The sequence below is a fragment of the Dromiciops gliroides genome, chromosome 6 (assembly GCF_019393635.1).
Source record: "Dromiciops gliroides isolate mDroGli1 chromosome 6, mDroGli1.pri, whole genome shotgun sequence".
NCBI lineage: Eukaryota > Metazoa > Chordata > Mammalia > Microbiotheria > Microbiotheriidae > Dromiciops > Dromiciops gliroides.
In genome coordinates this window covers 49452240-49471473 of record NC_057866.1, presented here as the reverse complement: position 1 = coordinate 49471473, position 19234 = coordinate 49452240, and the positions used below count along the sequence as shown (strand labels likewise).

The 19234-nt window shown below is 36.0% G+C and overlaps 1 protein-coding gene across 2 annotated transcripts in view; it reads left to right on the top strand.

Moving 5' to 3' along the window:
- PRMT3 (protein arginine methyltransferase 3) overlaps positions 1-19234 on the top strand; it is a 145829-nt gene that overhangs the window by 17764 nt on the left and 108831 nt on the right. For both annotated transcript variants that reach the window (XM_043973313.1, XM_043973311.1), the window contains exons 4-9: positions 541-590; positions 1444-1546; positions 6643-6802; positions 8250-8394; positions 15418-15483; positions 17300-17421. In XM_043973313.1, coding sequence (XP_043829248.1) covers positions 541-590; positions 1444-1546; positions 6643-6802; positions 8250-8394; positions 15418-15483; positions 17300-17421 — 646 coding nt within the window. The remainder of the gene's footprint in view (positions 1-540; positions 591-1443; positions 1547-6642; positions 6803-8249; positions 8395-15417; positions 15484-17299; positions 17422-19234) is intronic.

The window sequence follows — 19234 nt, the reverse complement described above, 5'->3', positions numbered from 1 at the left end:
TTTCTAGATCATTTGTGTCCTTATAAACAAGCAGTGTCAAAACATCAAGAATCTATGATTTCGCTGGAATTCAAATGCCCTTCACCAAGTCAGATTGAAAATGTCTTTGATTTCAGTAGATAAGTCTTAGTTGACTAAGGACTAGACAGGTTAAGCAACTTGTCAAAAGTGACCCATTATGGTAAGCATCGGAGGTGGGATTTGAACCCAAGTCTTCCTGATTCCAAACCCAGACATGTATCTTCTTTGCTACAGTCTTCTCAAGTTAACAATAATATTCTAAAATTGTTTTTCTCTCATATTGTGTTATTTATGCTATTTAGATTTATGCTATTCAGATTTTTTTAAGATCCTGCAGCTTGTGGATTTTAAGTATTAAAGTCATTATTTCCTATTTTTAAAATTTAAAATAATTTGAATAGCTGAAATATGTGAGTATAGAAATATTGTGATTAATGGTACAAATCTACAGAAAAACAGTTCAATTAAATAATACATTATAAGATTTGAATTTTCTTTATCATTTGTTTTTTTTTGCAGGACTTGAATTTTATGGATATATTAAGCTAATAAATTTCATTAGACTTAAGGTAAGTGGATGACTTAATTTATAATATTTATAAAATCCTTTGCAGATATGAGGCAGATAAAGAGCAAACAAAAGAACAAAACTTTTTAGATTTTCTATTCCTTATATTGGGGAAATCACAGCCTTTGGAGAAGTGTATGCTAAGGACTAATGTATATATAAAATATTTTGAAAATATTTTAATACCGATAACATTCTTGGGGGGGGGAATTGGTATTATATGCAAAAGGAATGTATTATTAGAACTTTTTATTTTTGTTTGAGTTGAGGAAACAGGTGACTTACCAAATTCAGAATGTAAGATCAGGGTTATAGTGACTTTTAAGAACCTGTTAGCTTGATAGATTTTAAATAAAAATTCATTTGTTTAAATAAAAACATGTATTAAGTTCTTTCTATAAATACTGTGCCTGGTTCCTGGTGCAATGGTATGATAGATTATATAAAATAAGGCCCTCATGTAGAGCTAAAGCAGAAATTAATTTCATTAGTAGTTTAGGGACCTTGGTTACAATTTCTTTATTGCATATAGATGATACCAGTTTTACATTGGAATCTCCTTAAGTCCCCTATCCTCCAGGGAAGAAAATTAAATCTGAGTTGTTCATTAGATAGCAGCAAAGTATCAACTGCTCTTCAGAAGGTAATGATGCTGTCAGCTTTCAGAAATGGCAGGTAGTAATCATAAACATACACACACACACACACACACGCACACACACACACACACATACACACACTTGTTCTGAAAGACAACCCGGGCTTCTTTTTTCTTGCATAACAGTTTGGTTTTTTAAATATCATTTCATTAGTCAAGACATTTTAAAGTAACATGTAATTGTTTTTCTCTCTAGAATCCAACGTCAGAGTATTTGAATTCCTTATGCAACCCAGTGCCTTGGGAGAAAGAGGAATATTTGAAACCAGTATTAGAAGATGACCTTTTACTTCAGTTTGGTAAGATGATGGTATTATAATAACCTGAATCTTTATGGCATCGTTCATCCTAATTTTTCTCTTTTCTCTAGCAATAAGTACAATTTTGTGTGAGAGAAATGTGGACAAAGCATACTGAAGAAAATATATCACTGTATGTGGTACCCCAGTGGTTAAGGTAGTTAGTTGCTAATTTGTGCTCTGAATGGATTCACATCAGTAAATCACTTGTGATTTTAGGGTGCCAGTGTAACAGAATGGAAAAAGTACAGAAGTTAGAGTGAGAAGACTTGACTTCAAGTATTATTTACCACTTGCTAACTGTCTAACTTGGGCTTTATACTGTATTTAGTCTCAGTTTCACTTTGATCTCATTAAGCTTGAATATGTATGACCAATCCCCTTCCAGTCTCTTCCAGCTCTTGATCTAGGATCTTATGAAGATCATATGAATACTACCTACCCGACAGGATTGCTTTGAGGATCAGTTCTCACACCCCATTAGATAGACTTATAACTAATTATCAGTGGGCAGATGCCTCCTTGGAGGCATCTTTAATATCATGTCTCGGATATTTATCATGTCTCAGTTCTGTTAAACATTTTTTACAAATCATTTAGATGAAGGCATAGATGGCATGCTCATCACATTTGCAGATGACACAAATCTGAGAGGAATAGCTAGCTAACACATTGGACAACAGTTAGGACCCCAAAAGACCTAGATGAACTAGAATGATAGTTCTAATAAATTTGGATGAAATGAATAGAGATACATATGAAGTCCTTTCCTGTGGCAAAAGATCTAGGACTAATCTTTAGTGCATTGCAATTGCTCTCAAGATGTGAGTAAACAATGTTAGATAGCTAAGAAAACTATTTACTTTTTTAAGCTGCATTGAGAAAGGCATAACCTACAAAACGTGGGAACTTAGTATCTCACTATACCTTGCCCCAGGCAGAACATATTTGTATTACTGTGCTCAGTGCTGGATCTTGAATTTTAGGATGGACATTGAATAGCATAACTAGAGAGCCGTCCAGAAGGGTGGCCAGAGAGAGGGGCCTTGAGACCAGGCCATTTGAGGAAGAGTAAAAGGAATTGGGCACTTTATTTTGGCGAAGGGATGACTTAAGGAAGAAATACTAATTGTCTTCAAATATTTGAGAGGCTCTCTGGTGGGAGAGGAATTAGACTTGTTCTGTTTGGCCACAAAGGTTAGAACTTGGAACAGTGGGAGGAAGTTGCAGAGAAGGAGATTGAGGTTTAAAGTAAAGAGGGGGGGTGTGTCTCTACAGACATACACATAAAGATCTTTATATTTATTTATATAAATATGTGTGTGTGTATATATATATATAAAACAATTAGTGTTATCCCCAAATGACATGTGCTGCTTGGAATGACAGAGTTTCCCTTTACTTGCTATATTCAGTCAAAGGCTGGATGACCACTTGGAGAATGTTGGACATTCTTGGTCAGGTATAGTTTGGACTATATGGCTTCTAGTGTCAATTTAAATTACGACTGTTGACAAACTAGATTGCCAACTCCCAACCTTATTGCCAACGTTCCCTTTTCCTTTTCTTCTCCTTTCTGAACACTGACTCTGTATTCCCACCCATTCCAGAAGGAAGCAGATCCTTTCTGTACTCCAGCCCTTAGTTCCACCCCACTCTTCCCAGGGATGGTGGGCCTCTCATTTGTGGGACAGGCATATTCTGAATAGTCCTAGTCCTTGCCAACTACCCTGCATTTTCTTATAAGTGTTGTTTTCTCCAATTATGGTGTGAACTTCTTGAGAATTGGGCTCTCTTCTTTTTTTTTGTAACATCACTTAGCATAGTGTTTGGCACATAGTAAGTGCTTATTAAATTTGTTTTCATTCATTCAGATAATTCATAGTATCACCAAAACCAGTTATTCACTGTTACATACAGGGCATTATAGATATAGAGTGTTATAAAATGTGGCTTCTGCCCTCAAAGGACTTAACTGGGTAGTTTCATACATTAAAAATATATACCAAAAGAACATGTGCTATGTGCCACAAGTATCAGGACCCATTGACCATTCACTGCTTGGACCTTAACACCTATGGCCTCGGCATACCTTAGAAGACTAACTAGGGAAAGAGGCAGATGTATGGGACGTGGCTGTTGCTGAACTTGTATATCAGCAGTTATCAATGCTTGACTCTTTAGTCCTGGGCACAGGGAAATCCACAGAGGTAATCAGTGTTCTCAGAACTGAACTGCCTTGCCAGAATCTTCACTCTGTTCTTTTACTCCTCGTCCTTTAATAACACACAGCTCACCTACCACAGTGTAACCAACCACCTACTGAGACATTCAGGCGTTACCTACATTACATCTGCTTTGATGCTGTCTTGGTGTGTATCAGGGAAACTGCTGTTCTAGATTGGCAGTAGCTGTTGCTATTCTGCTCTGCAGCTGAATTGTTCTGTCTTTCTAATTACATTAGCTAATAGATATTGAAGTATTAAGAGGAGCTAAGATGAGAGAATGACCACTAAAGGCTTGGATGGTCATAGATGAGTAAGAATTTGAGTTGTGTCTTGAGTGGAAAGACCATTTAACCAGCAGAATAGAGTGAACAAAAGTGATTCTAGTAATAAGAAGATAGCATGTCTGGAGAAATGGGCAGAAGTCAGATTGTTGGATATCTTCAATACTAGTGCATTTAGATGTGATTTTTTTGAGTACACTGACCAGGCCAGCATAAACATGCTGCATTTGTGGTGGTGGTGGGACTCAACTGTATGTTATTAAAAATACAGTCTCCTTTAAAGATACATCTTCAGGTATGCTTTGCATCTGAGACTTTCATTCTTCTAACTTCACCAGGTATATCCTGGTCATCTGGGGAGACTAATGGAACCTGATGGGGTTTTTTTAGGTTGTAAGCTGGTCCTTTTGGCCCTAGCACTTGGGCAATGGGACAGATATACCAGTCATTGCTCAGATGCCTTAGTCAGGAGCTTGGGCATAGTGAAACAGGGAGCTGAGGTTCCAATTCTCTTCCATTGCCTCTGAAATCTGAAATAAGGTTCTCACTATCACCAAATTGATAGGTTCAGGGAACAAAGAATTTCTACAATTTTGAGTCCTTGGGTGACTATTAAGTTCACTGTTTTCTTTGTCAAATTTTAAAATCTGAATTTTCTTATTATGTTATTTTTTTTGTCACTAATATTGCCAGTAGTTAGTGTAATTATCTTAATTGTAGCTTGAAAATATTTTTTACTAAAGCTGATTTGCTTAATCCTGAAAAAATTTGAAAGCAGAATATAAAATGAATAATGTAATTAAATGAATAAATGAACAAAAAATGTTTATTAAGCAGTTACTGTGTATTCAAGTACTTCCCTAAGCTTTGGGAGTATGGACAGAAAAGCAATTTCATGCCCTTAAGGAGCTTATATTTTAATGAAAAAGACAGATAACACCTATAAGGAAGTGATGAGCAGAAAACAAAATTATAGTCTTGTAAGTTACTAAGATTGTGGATGGAACAATAGAACGCTCCACTAACAACATACCTTTTCCAAAGACAATGATAGTTGATAGTGGTGATTTGATTACAGTTCTCAGTGAAAAGGAGTGGAGGAAAGTTGCATCAAGATGGTACTCATTTGATGGAAGAGTAAAAAATAACTAGAGTGAAGACTAGGATACATTGTACCAGGGAGCACAGAGCTAAGTGAGTTAGCTTCTCCTAGGTGTGAACTTTTGTGGTTCAGTGTGGAAGTTGGAACAGCAGCAGAACATAGTTAAAAATTGGACAATATTCAGTGACTGATGTTCCTATATTGACTCCAGCTATAAAAGTTATCTGGAAGCATCACACTGGTTTAGATTAAATTTTAGAAAAAAAAAGAAGAAAATATGGTATACATATTCTTTTATTTGTCTGAAAAATTTTTTTTAACATTAGATGAGAAATTGATTATGCAAATGGGGTAGAACTTTCCAGATTTGTTAGATTACGTTTGGAGAATTGCTCATTCTGTAATACTAGTGAAAAAAACTTTGTATGAGTAAAGAAAGAATCAGATTTTATAGAGTTTTTCCTTGAGATTTGTGGAACCATCAAAGAATCCTAGAATACTATAATTTTAGAATTGGAACGGACTTTTCGATTGTGTGTCTAATCTTCCTTAAGCTTCAGATGAAGGAACTGAGACCCAAAGAGATAAAAATGATATGAGATATCTTAGCTGGCATCTGAACTGAGGCTGAAACCTGCCTCTTTGCTTCCTAGTACAGTGTTGTTATCACTATATTAATTTCATAGAAAACTCATTGTTTCTAGAATTAGTGGCTAAATGTAATAAGCTGCATGTGCACTTGTTTTATATGCAATAGTGAACAATTGAAGTATGAAAATGCCACTATGCTACTTTAGAGTTTAATGAACAGAATTAAAACAATTTATACCTTGATAACATTAAAGAAAACAGCTTTGAAAGACTTCAGAATTCTCATCAAAGCAGCGATAAAAAATGACTCGGGAGGCAGCTAGGTGGCACAGTGGATAGAGCACCGGCCCTGGAGTCAGGAGTACCTGAGTTCAAATCTGGCCTCAGATACTTAACACTTACTAGCTGTGTGACCCTGGGCAAGTCACTTAACCCCAATTCCCTCACAAAAAAAAAAGAAAGAAAGAAAGAAATGAAAAAAAAATGACTCCGGAAGAATGATGGAGAAACATTGTTCATCTCTTGACAGACAGATAATAAATTTTAAATGCAGAAAGAGACCTACGTTTTCAGACATAGCTAATGTGGGAATTTGTTTTGCTGGACTATAATAGATTGAGAGATTTGGATTTTTGTTTTTAAATTTTTCTCAGTTGGTATTGGGGAGGTAGTGGGAAGGACAGATTAATTTTAAAAGCTTAAAAAAAGTTTAAATAGAATTTAAGACAGTATAGCCATTGATATATACACTAGGTACCTTATTAATTAAATATCTGTGGTTAATCTTTTTAATAAGATCAATATTGAGATCATAGTATACACTCTATTTAAATGTTTGTTAGTAGATAACCAATTTGGATGAGATGATCTAACACTGTCCATGTATTTCTTTAGATGTAGAAGATCTTTATGAGCCAGTGACAGTCCCATTCTCATACCCTAATGGGCTCAGTGACAACGCATCTGTTCTTGAACGGTTGAAGCACATGGAAGCCAGAGCACAGTCTGCTGAAGCAGCATTAGCTAGAGCCCGGGAAGACCTCCAGAGAATGAAGTAATTTCATTAATAATGGGAAGCTGTTCTTGATTATTTATAATTGAAGCATAAAATTTTAGACCTACAAGATACTTTAGAGATCAACTATTCTTAGCCCTCTGTCTCCTCCACTCTGCAATGAGGGCTTGTTGAATTGAATTAAATTGAGTCAGTAGCTTGAATAGCCAAGTGACACCATAGGCCTCTGCTGATTACTGGGATCTGGCAGGCCCATCCGATTTGTAGTTGTTAAATACAGTTACCTAAAGGTCTTTGTTCAAGAGAGAAGTTTCTCTACCCTCTTTGGGGGCTAACTGGGAAGGATCCATCCAGTTTTTTAAATTGAGGCTAGTTCCAGCAAGGTTGAAGAAACAGCCTATGAACCTATGGGTTTGAGTTTTTATCTCTGTATCAGAACGAAATCTTCTCTAACTGACCTTGCACAGAACATTTACAAAAAAGAAGAAGCAGGAACTGGGGACATTGCAGGTATCTGCTTTATCTCTGATGGAAAAGCATAGAGCAAAGAAACTAGTTCCTGAGAAACAGAAAATTGAGCAGAAAAGCAAAATTTAAGACATGAATACATGACTATTATACAGGTAGTAGGGTTAAACTAGAATTGGGGACTTTTAAGCTAATTTACAGATCAACTGCATTCTAGCATAACTAAGTAATACAAATTTCAGAATACTTTCAGCTACAATTCCCACCATCTGTAAAGTTGTTATGGATAGCATTTTTTCATTTTGCAAGAAAAAAATTGTTATGGCAAGAAGAATAATTAGATAATTTAATTATCTAGGTAAGTTCCTTGCTCTTTTTTGTTTTCCCCAAGTGGATATTATGCAGTAGTTTTCAACATTTCTAGACTGCTAGCTCTTAAGTATTTTTTATCTCATATTTTACAGATAGTACCTTTATCTGTTTGATAAGGAAACTGAATTTTTGCAGTTGAGGGTTGTGGTCTTGTGTTAGTATATATACAGATAAAAATACCAAGTTTATTTGATCTCACTTTGTGGCCAGCCTTCCCTTTTTTAGCCCTACCTCTTCTTTAAAAAATGTCCAGGAAAATAACTTGGTTTGATTGATTTTTAGAATGTTGCTATTTAATGTCTAGTCATAAGAGAAAAACTACATTTAATTTTTCAAATGTATGAAAGAAATAAGAGGGTGAGTTAAGTTGAAAAGTCAGTAGAGTTCACAGACTGCAGTTGTGCCTTTTTACTTTATTATTTGGAGAAGAAATGTGTACTCTGCTGCGCAGAATGGCAAGGACTGCAGTTCAATGTGTTACTACTTCTGAGCCCGTGGGGGGGGGGGGCTGTTCAAGTTCTTAGGACTGATTTTTGCTCTTGTCAAGGCTTAGTGCAATTCTCACTCCACCCCCCACCACCAGCCCCTTTCCCTTGTTCATGGTCCAGTAAACCTGTCTCAAGGGTATGTTTCAAATTGATTACAGACAGTTTGCCCAGGATTTCGTGATGAACGCAGATGTCAGAACCAACTCATCATCCACCACCACCATTGCAGACCTTAACGAGGATGAGGATGGTGTTTATTTCAGCTCGTATGGGCATTATGGGATACACGAAGAGATGCTAAAGGTTAGAAAGGGAGCAAAACTGCGTCAAATCTGTGTTGGTGAGAGAATGGAGTGATGCAGACTCATTCTCTATAAATATGCTTTAGGACAGCTGCATTTTTAACCCCTAAGATACCTGGTAGCTTGTCTTGGGATAAAAAGAATACGAAAGAATAAAAGCAATTTGTGAATTCAACAGCAGTGATGTCCTTACATTTTTTTTTTAAATTAGTTTTTTCTTTGAAAAGTGAATTTTAAAGAGGAAAGATGTTAATATTCTTACTGAAAACAATAGTTAGTTTTGTGTAGTTTTTCACAGGTTTAGAAACCAGAAAAAATTCTAAATAGTCACTAGTTTATTTTAATAGATTAAAATAATTATTTTCTACCAATTTTTTATTTTTCAACATTTTCTTCAAAATTTTAGCAATCTATAACAATCCTTCATAGATTTCAGTCATATAGTGATGTATAAATTTGCCAGTTATTTGAAATCTGGATCAACTTCAGGTTTTTACTGCATTAATTAGTGTTTTTAATTTTAATGTTTAATTTTCTGCACATATCTCTTATTCTATGTATATTTTGTCAAAAAATGATACTGTGGCTTTTTTTAAAATGAAAAAACATTGATTTTAATTTGATAAAACTGAAAATCCCCCGATCTTTCCTTTCATGAAATCTAGATGTTACCATTAATTATTTTGTTGTTGTTGTTGTTAAAATATTTCCACTCCAAGTCGTTCTTTAAATCATTATTTTATTTGCCTTCCCCAAATCAAGACTCAAAAGTTTGGGGTCTTAGAATTGATAAAATAATTTTAGTGGGTTCTAATTTTTATGAATTATTTTTATTATTATCACAATGTGGGAACTGGTAATTCGTGAAAAGTTATAATTATTTTGTTTGTATTAGGGTTCTTTTACATCTACATGTATTTCTGCTGTCATATAGTGGGTTGTATTAAGGGATAAAATGGTTTCACTATGATTAACAGGTTTTTCCCCTTAAAATAGCCCCAAAGCATTTATTTTCTTCCTTCCTTCCTTCCTTCCTTCCTTCCTTCCTTCCTTCCTTCCTTCCTTCCTTCCTTCCTTCCTTCCTTCCTTCCTTCCTTCCTTCCTTCCTTCCTTTCTTTCTTTCTTTCTTTCTTTCTTTCTTTCTTTCGGTGAGGCAATTGGGGTTAAGTGACTTTCCCAGGGTCACACCGCTAGTAAGTGTCAAGTGTCTGAGGCTGGATTTGAACTCAGGTCCTGCTGAATCCAGGACCAGTGCTTTATCTACTGCACCACCTAGCTGCCCCAGCATTTATTTTCAATCAACAAGAATTTACTAAAGCTCTACATGTGGTGTTTGGAACTGGGGGGATACAAATAGTAAAGTGAGATAGTACCTACCCTCAAGGAATTTACATTCTGCTGGGGGAGACGTGTTCACAACTAAGTCTGAAATCAGTGCAGCATGACTGGTGAAGTGAAACACATTAACAAGGTCAGGAATCAGGAAGGTGTCTTCAAGGAAATGACCCTTGAGCTGACCTTTAAAGGAGTGAGGGGTTCTAAGAGGTGGAGTGGGGGAGGGAGGGCATTTTAGGCTTAGGCATGGCAGTGCCAAGACTCAGATGTGGAGGTAGAGGCTCATTTGTCTGGAGCTGGGTTGTGAAGGTCACTCAGCAAACATTTATTAAGTGCCTTCTCTTATTAGGGTACAATACCATGCAAACAGATCAGAGAAATAATGTTTAATTTCTCCTCCAAATCAGAGACGGACAGAAAAAGCATGATATCAATTTAATATTTTATTGTCCCAAGAAGAAAGATTACACATGACACAACACATGATCATGTGGAGACTCCCCTCCTAAGAGAGAAGCTCAGAGGACTCCCCGTTTCTGAGGGTGTATATGGTTTTAGTCCATTGATTACAGGGTGTTGTCAGTTTCAATAGTATGATAAGAAATCAACCCAGGAGCAAAAAGTAGTTTAATAATGTCAGTTATAACAAGTATGGAGGGAATACAGAAGCATCACCAAAAAAGGGTTTGGCAAGGATGAGGATGCCCAAATGTTACCATAAGATAGGGACTTCTTATCCTGAGGGGAAAGAAATCACCAGGTAGGGTCTTTTATCTCCTAGCTATCTGGGTTCAGTTTGGAGTTCAGTTGAAGGACATTTTGCTCCTATTAATCCTATTAATCCAGGGTTTCATAAAACTCCCCTTGGATAATAAGGTACCTCCATCAAATCCAGGTGATCCATATATTCTATTAACACCTCTTAGTCATATAGTTCATCGTTCTAATCTCTTGAGAGGTCTTTTTAGAACCTGACTCTGTAACCTTTCTTGTAACCCTCCTAGCTTGTGGCATCTACGTATTGGTTTATCATAGCAACTATGTTTTCATCCAAATCATTGAAAAATTGCTAAATGGTATGGAGTGACAAAGCGCTACTATTATAGATCTCCTTCCAAGTGGCAGCTAGCCCTAAATCCATCTATAACATCATCTAACCCAGTGGTATCAAATGCACATAAAAGCAAGGGCCACTAAACCATACACGAGCATCCCTGCAGACTTCACATTGACTTTGAAAACTACATATTACCATCTGCATTCCATTGTGTTTTTATTTTGTTAAATATTTTCCAATTACATTTTAATCTGGTGGCATGGACTGTATATATGACATTTCTGATCTAATCCACATCTCTCCATCTTGTCCACATGGTTAGGATGAAAGAATCTGTTAGATGCTTTTTGGAGATTTTAGAGTCAAGTTCATAGTCCATGGTTTGAAAAACATTTCTCATTTCCCTATTTTGAAAATTGGTGCAACATTCATCACCAGTCCTCTGGTGTAGTTTTTCTTATGCCCTTTGCAGTCCAGAGATCATTCTTAGAATGCTTAGCTTCCTTCACTTCCTTCAAGGCTCAAAGAGCCCCTTCTACATTGACCATTGGTGCCATATCTCATCAGTAAAGTCCTTCAGCTTATCTAGACAAAAGAATCGGTCTAACTCAAGGCTCCTTTTGTGCACTTGGCTTGGGCTTAGCCCAGAAGGAGAGATTTGATGAAATAGATCTCTCAAGGAGACCTTGCCTTTGAGTGGAGGGAAGAGAAGGCTAAGAAAGAAGGGGAGATATCTGGATCCCCCAAGATATTGATTATATTAATAATTATTTCTCACAGTACTCAAATAGATTGGTGATCTCATAAGTGTGAGCATGCCTTCCATTAATGCAGATCACTGCCTCTCTATGCCTGACCATTCTGTGCATCCTTAGCCAAATTGATCTTGCTTTTTATCTCTGTCCATAAATTAGCTGTTAAAACATCTGGACCCTATCTTTTAGTGATAAATTACTACTTCAAAGGTCCATAACTTTTCCAGTGTGGAACTTTTTACACTCTCTCCATGCCATGATACAGAGGTGTCTAACCTTTTTTGGGGGGGCAGGTAGGTGGCACAGTAAATAGAGTGCTGGGCCTGGAATTAGGAATACTCATTTTAGTGAGTTCAGAACTGACTCAGATTCTTACTAGCTCTGTGACCTTAGGCAAGTCACTTAACTCTGCCTTACTTCCTCATTTGTAAAATGAGCTGGAGAAGGAAATGGGAAACCACTCCTGTATCTTTTCCAAGACAACCCCAAATGAGGGCATGAAGAATTGTCAGACACACCAGAAGTAACTCAAAAACAACCACCGCCACTTTTTTTTGTGTTGTGGACCCCTGTGGCAGTCTAATTTTGCCTGTAGACCCTTATAATATTTTAAAATTTATAAAGTACATAGAATTGCAAAGCAAACCAATTATATTGAATTCCATTTATTAAGATAATAGAAGAATAAGTTCATAGACCCCAGGTTAAGAACCCTCACCTTAACTGAAGGTATTCATGGGTTGAAGATGCTTGCCCTTGTGAATTCAGGTAGATGGGTATTTGAACCAAAGGTAACAGGTCCATACTCTTAAGTCCTTCCAGCTTGGTAGGACCTGTCAGAGTCTGTGCTCCACTGGTATAGGTTTTGAGAACTCAAGAATATCTCCATATCATGACCAGGCATTAATTAGGATTTTAGTGAAAGAAAGAAAAGGTAATGAACAGTAAATAAATAAATAAATAGATAGATAGATAGATAAAGTAAAATAAGTATGTTTCTTTCAAAAAGAGAACTGTATACAAGAAACGTGTTAATCCGTGGAAGCTGGTGAAATCAACCAGATAGTGTATTTAAAAGAGAAGAATGCCTAGGGCAAAGACTGGGGAACAGTCATGGTTAGGGGTAGTAGATGGATGTTGATCTCACAGAGATGACTGTCAAATACTACTCAGGCAAATAGGGGAGAAACAGAAGAGAGTCATGTCACAAAAAACGAGAGGAAAGAATATCTAGAACAGCAGAGAGATTAATAAAGATCATCTGAGAGTAAGGCCTTTAGATTTAGCAATCGAGAAATAATTGTACCATTGGAAAAAGCAATTTCAGCCGGGTGGTGTTTAGAAACTAGATATTAAGGGGTTGAGAGGTGAGTGCATGGTAAGGATGTGGAGGCAATGGAAACAGCTTTGTCCTGGAAGTTAGATGAGGATACACAGGGCAATAGATGGAAAGGAAGGTAGGATCAGGTGAAAGAGGGTTTGTTTGTAAAGAATGAGGGAGTCCTGCTCATGTTTGGAGGCAGCAAAAAAGGAACCAGTAGCTAACAAAAAAAATGGAAGATTAGAAGGAGTGAGTGAGCTGCTTTAGAGAAGTGGAGGGGATGGAATCGGGCATGAGAGGAGGAAAGAGAATGTCCATGTTTTTGTCAGAGACTGGGGCAAAGGAAGTGAGAGTGGAATGTGATAAAGAGACTGTTTGAGGTTTAGCATAGGGGAGAATGAGGTCCTGATGAATGACCTTTTTTTTTCTCAGAAAAGTAAAAGATGAGGGTACGTATGACTACAAATATGTATGGTGGTATGACTAAAATTTAATTTAGTAGCTGCTTTTGCCATTTACATCTGATTTTACCTCATCATGTAAATTATTTTAAGAAAAATCTCATGCCACTTTAATTCTCTGGTATTATTTCTTGCCACCTTGTACTACCATTATGTAATATTTCATATTTGCTGAGTGGTGACTGTGATATGTACACATGTTATTGTTTTCTGTTTGCTGCTTTGGTATTTTGTACTTCTTGTTCTTGATCTTTTGTTACAAGTTTCATTAATGGGATGTAAAAACTGGTCTTTAATGTTTTCTCTTTTCAAAAATAAGAAAAATCACTTGGTTTTGTAAATTTATTTTATAAATGTACATATATATGAGGCATGCATATGTATGTATATATGCATATCTATTTATTTATCTTCTTTAGCTCCTCATTGCACAAGAGTGAATTCATGTGACAGAAAACTGATAAATTGAGAGAACCAAAATAGATCAGTTGAGCAGCAACACATATAACTAGGCTAGAAGTTGGGGCTCCATTGATTGAGTTGGAGCTGTGCTGAGGCAGTGTGATTGCTGAGTGGTTTCCAACTGACTGCTTTCCTGACGGATGTTGATCTTTTTTGAGCTTGCTTGTTTCAGCATGTTCAGCAGTTAGATAGTAAGGAGAGCAAAAAAAAGCTGAAATATGTTAAATTATATGCTTTTTAAGGAACTATCAATTTTTGTATCACATAACTAATATCTAGGTATTATGGGGTTTTTTGTTTGTTTAGTTTTGTTTTGTGAGAAAATATGTTTATAGTAGTCTGGAAAAACCATTATACATTGCTATATAAATACTTTTGGGTACAGATTTAACTGGTGTCATCACCAAGAAATCATTAATGTTCAGATCAAACTTGAATTATGGATTGTTATTCTTTAGTTAGATATCCAGTAATTAAATAAGGCTGCTGTTATTATCCAGTACCAATTTAAAGGTGTTTATTCTTTGAATCTGAGTGATATTGCACAGCGACACAGCAATACATAAAAGTTTCATCTTTATTCCCCTGCTGGCAGCCTTTGGGTTAGAAAGATCTGCATCTGACATATACTGGCTTTGTGACCTTGGACAAGTCACTTAGCTTTTTAATGCCCTAGGCAATTCTGAAGACTATAAATTGCAAAAGAGGTGCTAACCTGAATTGGGAGAGGGTCTTTCCTTCCAGGAGTTTCTTATACCACTGAAATCACAGATGTGTTCCTTATTCCATGCTTTACCAAGGATAAATATGTCAAGTAAACAAACAAAAAAATCTTTTTTCTTTTATGTGATTTTTATTACACATTTTTCTTCCTTGGCAACAGAAGCAGAAACTGTCTAATTTGTTGTGAATCTGGGTTTTCACTTGGACAGTTTTTTAAAGGTGGTGTATGTACCAGTACTCCATGAAGTTAAACTGCTAGTTGTACTAACATTCACATATTTGAGTTGAATGACTGCTACTGCCATGTGAATTTCATAGTGTGGAGTTTCATATTGTGGGTTGTACAGTTCCATTGGTTTAATCGCTGTATTAGTAGGTTTCTCAGCATCATTTCTTAGCAGAGGAGATCCTAGAAGCAAAGCAAGAATATAAAATAGATAGGACTTGATCAGTGGTTTTTGTAGCATCATTTTTTCCTTTTTACCTCAGCTTCTTAATTTACGTATTTCACTTTTTCCTTCCTTTGTGGTTTTAAGGTATTTGTACATTATTGCTATAGAAGCATCATGTTCTTTTGGTATAAGCTTTAATTACTAATTAGAGTCTTGAAGTAGATGGAGGATAATATACATTTTAAGGCACAAAAATATTTTAAGCGCTTAGATCTTATTTGAATACTAATGACTTTTCCTTGGAATCAAATGTCATGTATACTAAGAAGAGTTATATTATTTTTAGAAACCATTACACTTATATTTTACAAGCATATAAATCTATTGTAGTTCTTCATGATTTTCTTTTAGTCCTCACTTCAGCCAAGAAAAAGTGATAAAAGTTGTAACTATTTTCCTGGACAAATTTTTTTTTAAAGATTATTTTGTGAATATAATTTTTTTCCTTCCATATCTAGGATAAAGTACGGACAGAAAGCTATCGAGATTTTATATACCAAAATTCACATATTTTTAAAGACAAGGTGAGTAGCTCAGGCCACAAAATGTTATCTGCTTTTGTTATATTTAAGACTATTCTATCCGCTGCTCTGGAGTACAGAATGACAGTACTGTCGTTCAATACACTATCCTGTATCAAGTTCATTAATTATACAGGCATGTTTTTTTGAAAAACATATTTTAAGTAAAGAATTTTTGATTTAGAGTAACTAAATGAATTTTTAATAGTGCTCAGTATCATAGGAACAGTTGGATTGGATGGGAATCCGGGACAAGATTGGGAGAGCTGGATGGCAGAAGTTAACTAGGGTTGGGAATGAATAGGTCAGGAATAGCAGAAGATCAGAGTTTGAGGTATTCTATAGTGGTGCCTAGTGAATCATTAAAATGGCAGACCAGGAGATCAAGTTGGAATTATGTAGGCAAATGAAACCAGAGTAGGGGAAATCACCCGACCGAATAATGAGGAGTCACACGAAAGGATTGTAGGATCTGGGATTCATGGCACCATAAATCTAGAGACAGCAGCCACCTTGTTTTACAGATGTTGAAAGTGTCTTGCAGGAAGATTAAATGATTTCCTCAAGGTCCCACTGGCAGGAAGCACTTCAGAAACAGGTTCGAACCTGGATCCTTCAGCTCTAGAATTTTCAGAGCATTGTGCACAGTACCAAAGGAGCAGAGAGTGAAGAGCAGCACTCTTACCTTCATACTGTGTTCTTTAGATAAGAACATCATATTTATTTGAGAGTCCAACATGCTTTACATTTTTAAAATAGATGCAAATTTTAAAACTATCATTCACAAATATCCTGTGGAGACAGTATGATTTCTTATCCTTATTCTAATGTGGCATAAAGTGACACAATATTATTACTACGTATTCATGATTAATAGTCATCGTTAATTAAGAGTATTCCCATTCAAATCAGTTCTTTATAACTTTGCTAAACATAATTCCAAGTGATTACTTTTTCAGCACATAATGGATAAAATCTGCTTGAAATTCTCTTTATATCATTTTGAGTAATTTCATTTTCATTTATTTCTTTATTATATTTACTTTATTTTTAAAATACCCAAATTTTATGCTATCTGCACAGTAGATACTCATGAAATATTTGTTTTGTATATTATTCTGCCTTATGCCACCTGGTCAAGATTTTCATTTTGTAAAAAAAGTTTTAATGATGCCTTTTGGTTTTACATCATAATCATATCTGGTCACATTCTCCACTGCCAGTGATGTTTATCCCTTGTAAAAAAACAAAAAAAGTTGAACAAAACCAACCATTTAATGATTGCATCTGACAAAAGTGAGAATATGCAACCATACGCAACCATAATTATGTGTTTCTCTCAGTAAACTTCATTTCTTCTCTAGGGCCAAGAAGAAAGTGTTTAGCTTTGTGTGAGTGTTCTTTTAAAAACTATTATTATATCTATCTATATGTATATGTATAGAGATATATAGATATAACCTATATCAGATTACCTGCTGTCTAGGGGAGGGGGGAGGGAGGGGTGGGAGGGAGAAAAATCTGAAATTGTAAAGCTTGTATAAACAAAAGTTGAGAACTATCTTTACATGTAACGGAAAAAATAAAATACCTCATACATTAAAAAAAAAACAAAAAACAAAAAAAAACTATTATTAGTTTGTAAAGAGCTAATCTAAACCAATCTATAACAGTGTTTTCCTTTAGGATAAATTGGAATTGGATCTCCATTTTGATTGGTAAACTTTGTTTTAATCATTCCCCATCAGAATTTTTTTTATATATATTGAAATAGATATTAGAACAAAAGAGATACTAACATGCACTTCTTTTATTCCAGGTAGTTCTGGATGTTGGTTGTGGAACTGGGATTCTTTCTATGTTTGCGGCTAAAGCTGGTGCAAAAAGGGTCATTGGAGTTGATCAATCAGAAATTCTTTATCAGGCAATGGATATTATAAGGTAGATGAAGTTTTTTGCTCCATATTTAAGGTGAATGATGATGTTTTAAATTTTCAACATTTAGTTCTTTTATTTGTTATAAATTATGTTCATATCAATTGAATACAACTATTAATGTTCAAATTACAGAATTCTACTAGATCTGTGGGATTCAAATACAATTTTTTCTCTCTCCAGATCTGAAGGAGAGCAGTCAGGCTAGTGCGGGACCTCAAATTCCTATTGTGTGAATATTAGATGAAGGACTGGAGGATGTTTTGTAGGGAGAAAGAAGACAGGACTATAATAACAGTATTTAAGTATTTGAAAAACTGTCATCTAGAATTAAACTGTTCTACCTGGTTCTCTATGGCAGAACCAGGAACAAGGAAAGGGTGGAGGCTGGAAAAAGACAAATTTAGTCTTTAATATAAAACTTCCAAAAATGCCATGGTTTTCCTTTGGCTTCAGACAGTGAGTAGTCTGTTACCAATCTAGATATGTAGAGGCCGAACATGGAAACATTTGTCCATTAGGTGATTATGAAGGGGAAGAGGCAAAGTGTTTAAAGCACCTCTGTGCCAAAAGCTGGGCTGAGCACTTGACAAACACGATCTCATTGGATCCTCTCAACAGCCTTGGGAGGGAGGTGCAGTTATGATCCCTGTTTTACATTTGAAGACATAATGAAGGCAAACGAGGTTAAAATGACTTCCCCAGAGCCGAGCAGCTGGGAGGTGTCTGAGGCTCAGGTGTTGGAGCCTTTATGTCCTGTGCCACCTAGCTGCTTCTGAACACACAGAGCAGCCTTGAGCATCAAGTGACCTCCTACTGCTTCCACAGTGGCGATCACTGACAAAAAGAAGAGGTAGGTGCGAAGGCAAGAGTGGAGCAGGGTGACGACCATTTCTGCTGTGATCGAGGCCACCCAGTTCTCTGACCACTTATAAACATCAACTATTATCTTGAGATCTTGTCTAGTTACCAACAATTGGCTATGCTACTAGAGGAACTGAGCCACATCCATATTGACGTTTTTGCTGTAAATTAGTCTGAGAGATATAAAAAAAGATGAGTAATTCCCAGGTTCTCCTCAGAGCTGAATAAAAGGCTTGGTAGAGTTATTTTCATGGAAGGAGCATCCATTTATGAGACATTTGGTTCCCTAACCTTGGCAAAGTTCATGCACGAATATCTAGTACAGAGAATGGAGAAGTGGGAAACTTCTGTGAGTGACTTGACAAGATATTTTTGATTAAATCAAGATAAATCTTTAAACTCGTGTACTTCGACTAAGATATACATAGAGGGAGGACAATGAAAGCTATCAGAAAATGTCTGTTTACAGAGCTTGTAGACTACTGAGACCAATAAAATTCTGTACATGGTGATCACCACATACCACCACAACCACCCCCCATACCCCCAAAAAGAAGTTGACACTTTTGTAGCAGACAGGAAAAGACTGGTTACCCATGGAAGTCTGCTGTCAGACCATTGAGTAGTTAGAGCAGAGGTCAGACTAAAACACCCAAATGGATCTATGATCTCACCAATTTGGGAGTTCTCGACTACCAGGTGGATTATAACTCATCCATTATTGCCCATTCTGTGCATTATAAATCACTTCATAGATGATATAAAATTGAAATAAATACAGTCAGGTACATTACTAATCCTTAACCATCATCAATGATCATTTGATCTAATACCAGTTTTATGCAGGCTTAAGTAGAATGTTTCTCTGAACTCACACTGCATTTAACTTGTCAAGCTTGTAGGTGGCCTAAGTATTTCAATGTTCTTAGGCCTGTTTGGAATCAGTTTTTTGGTT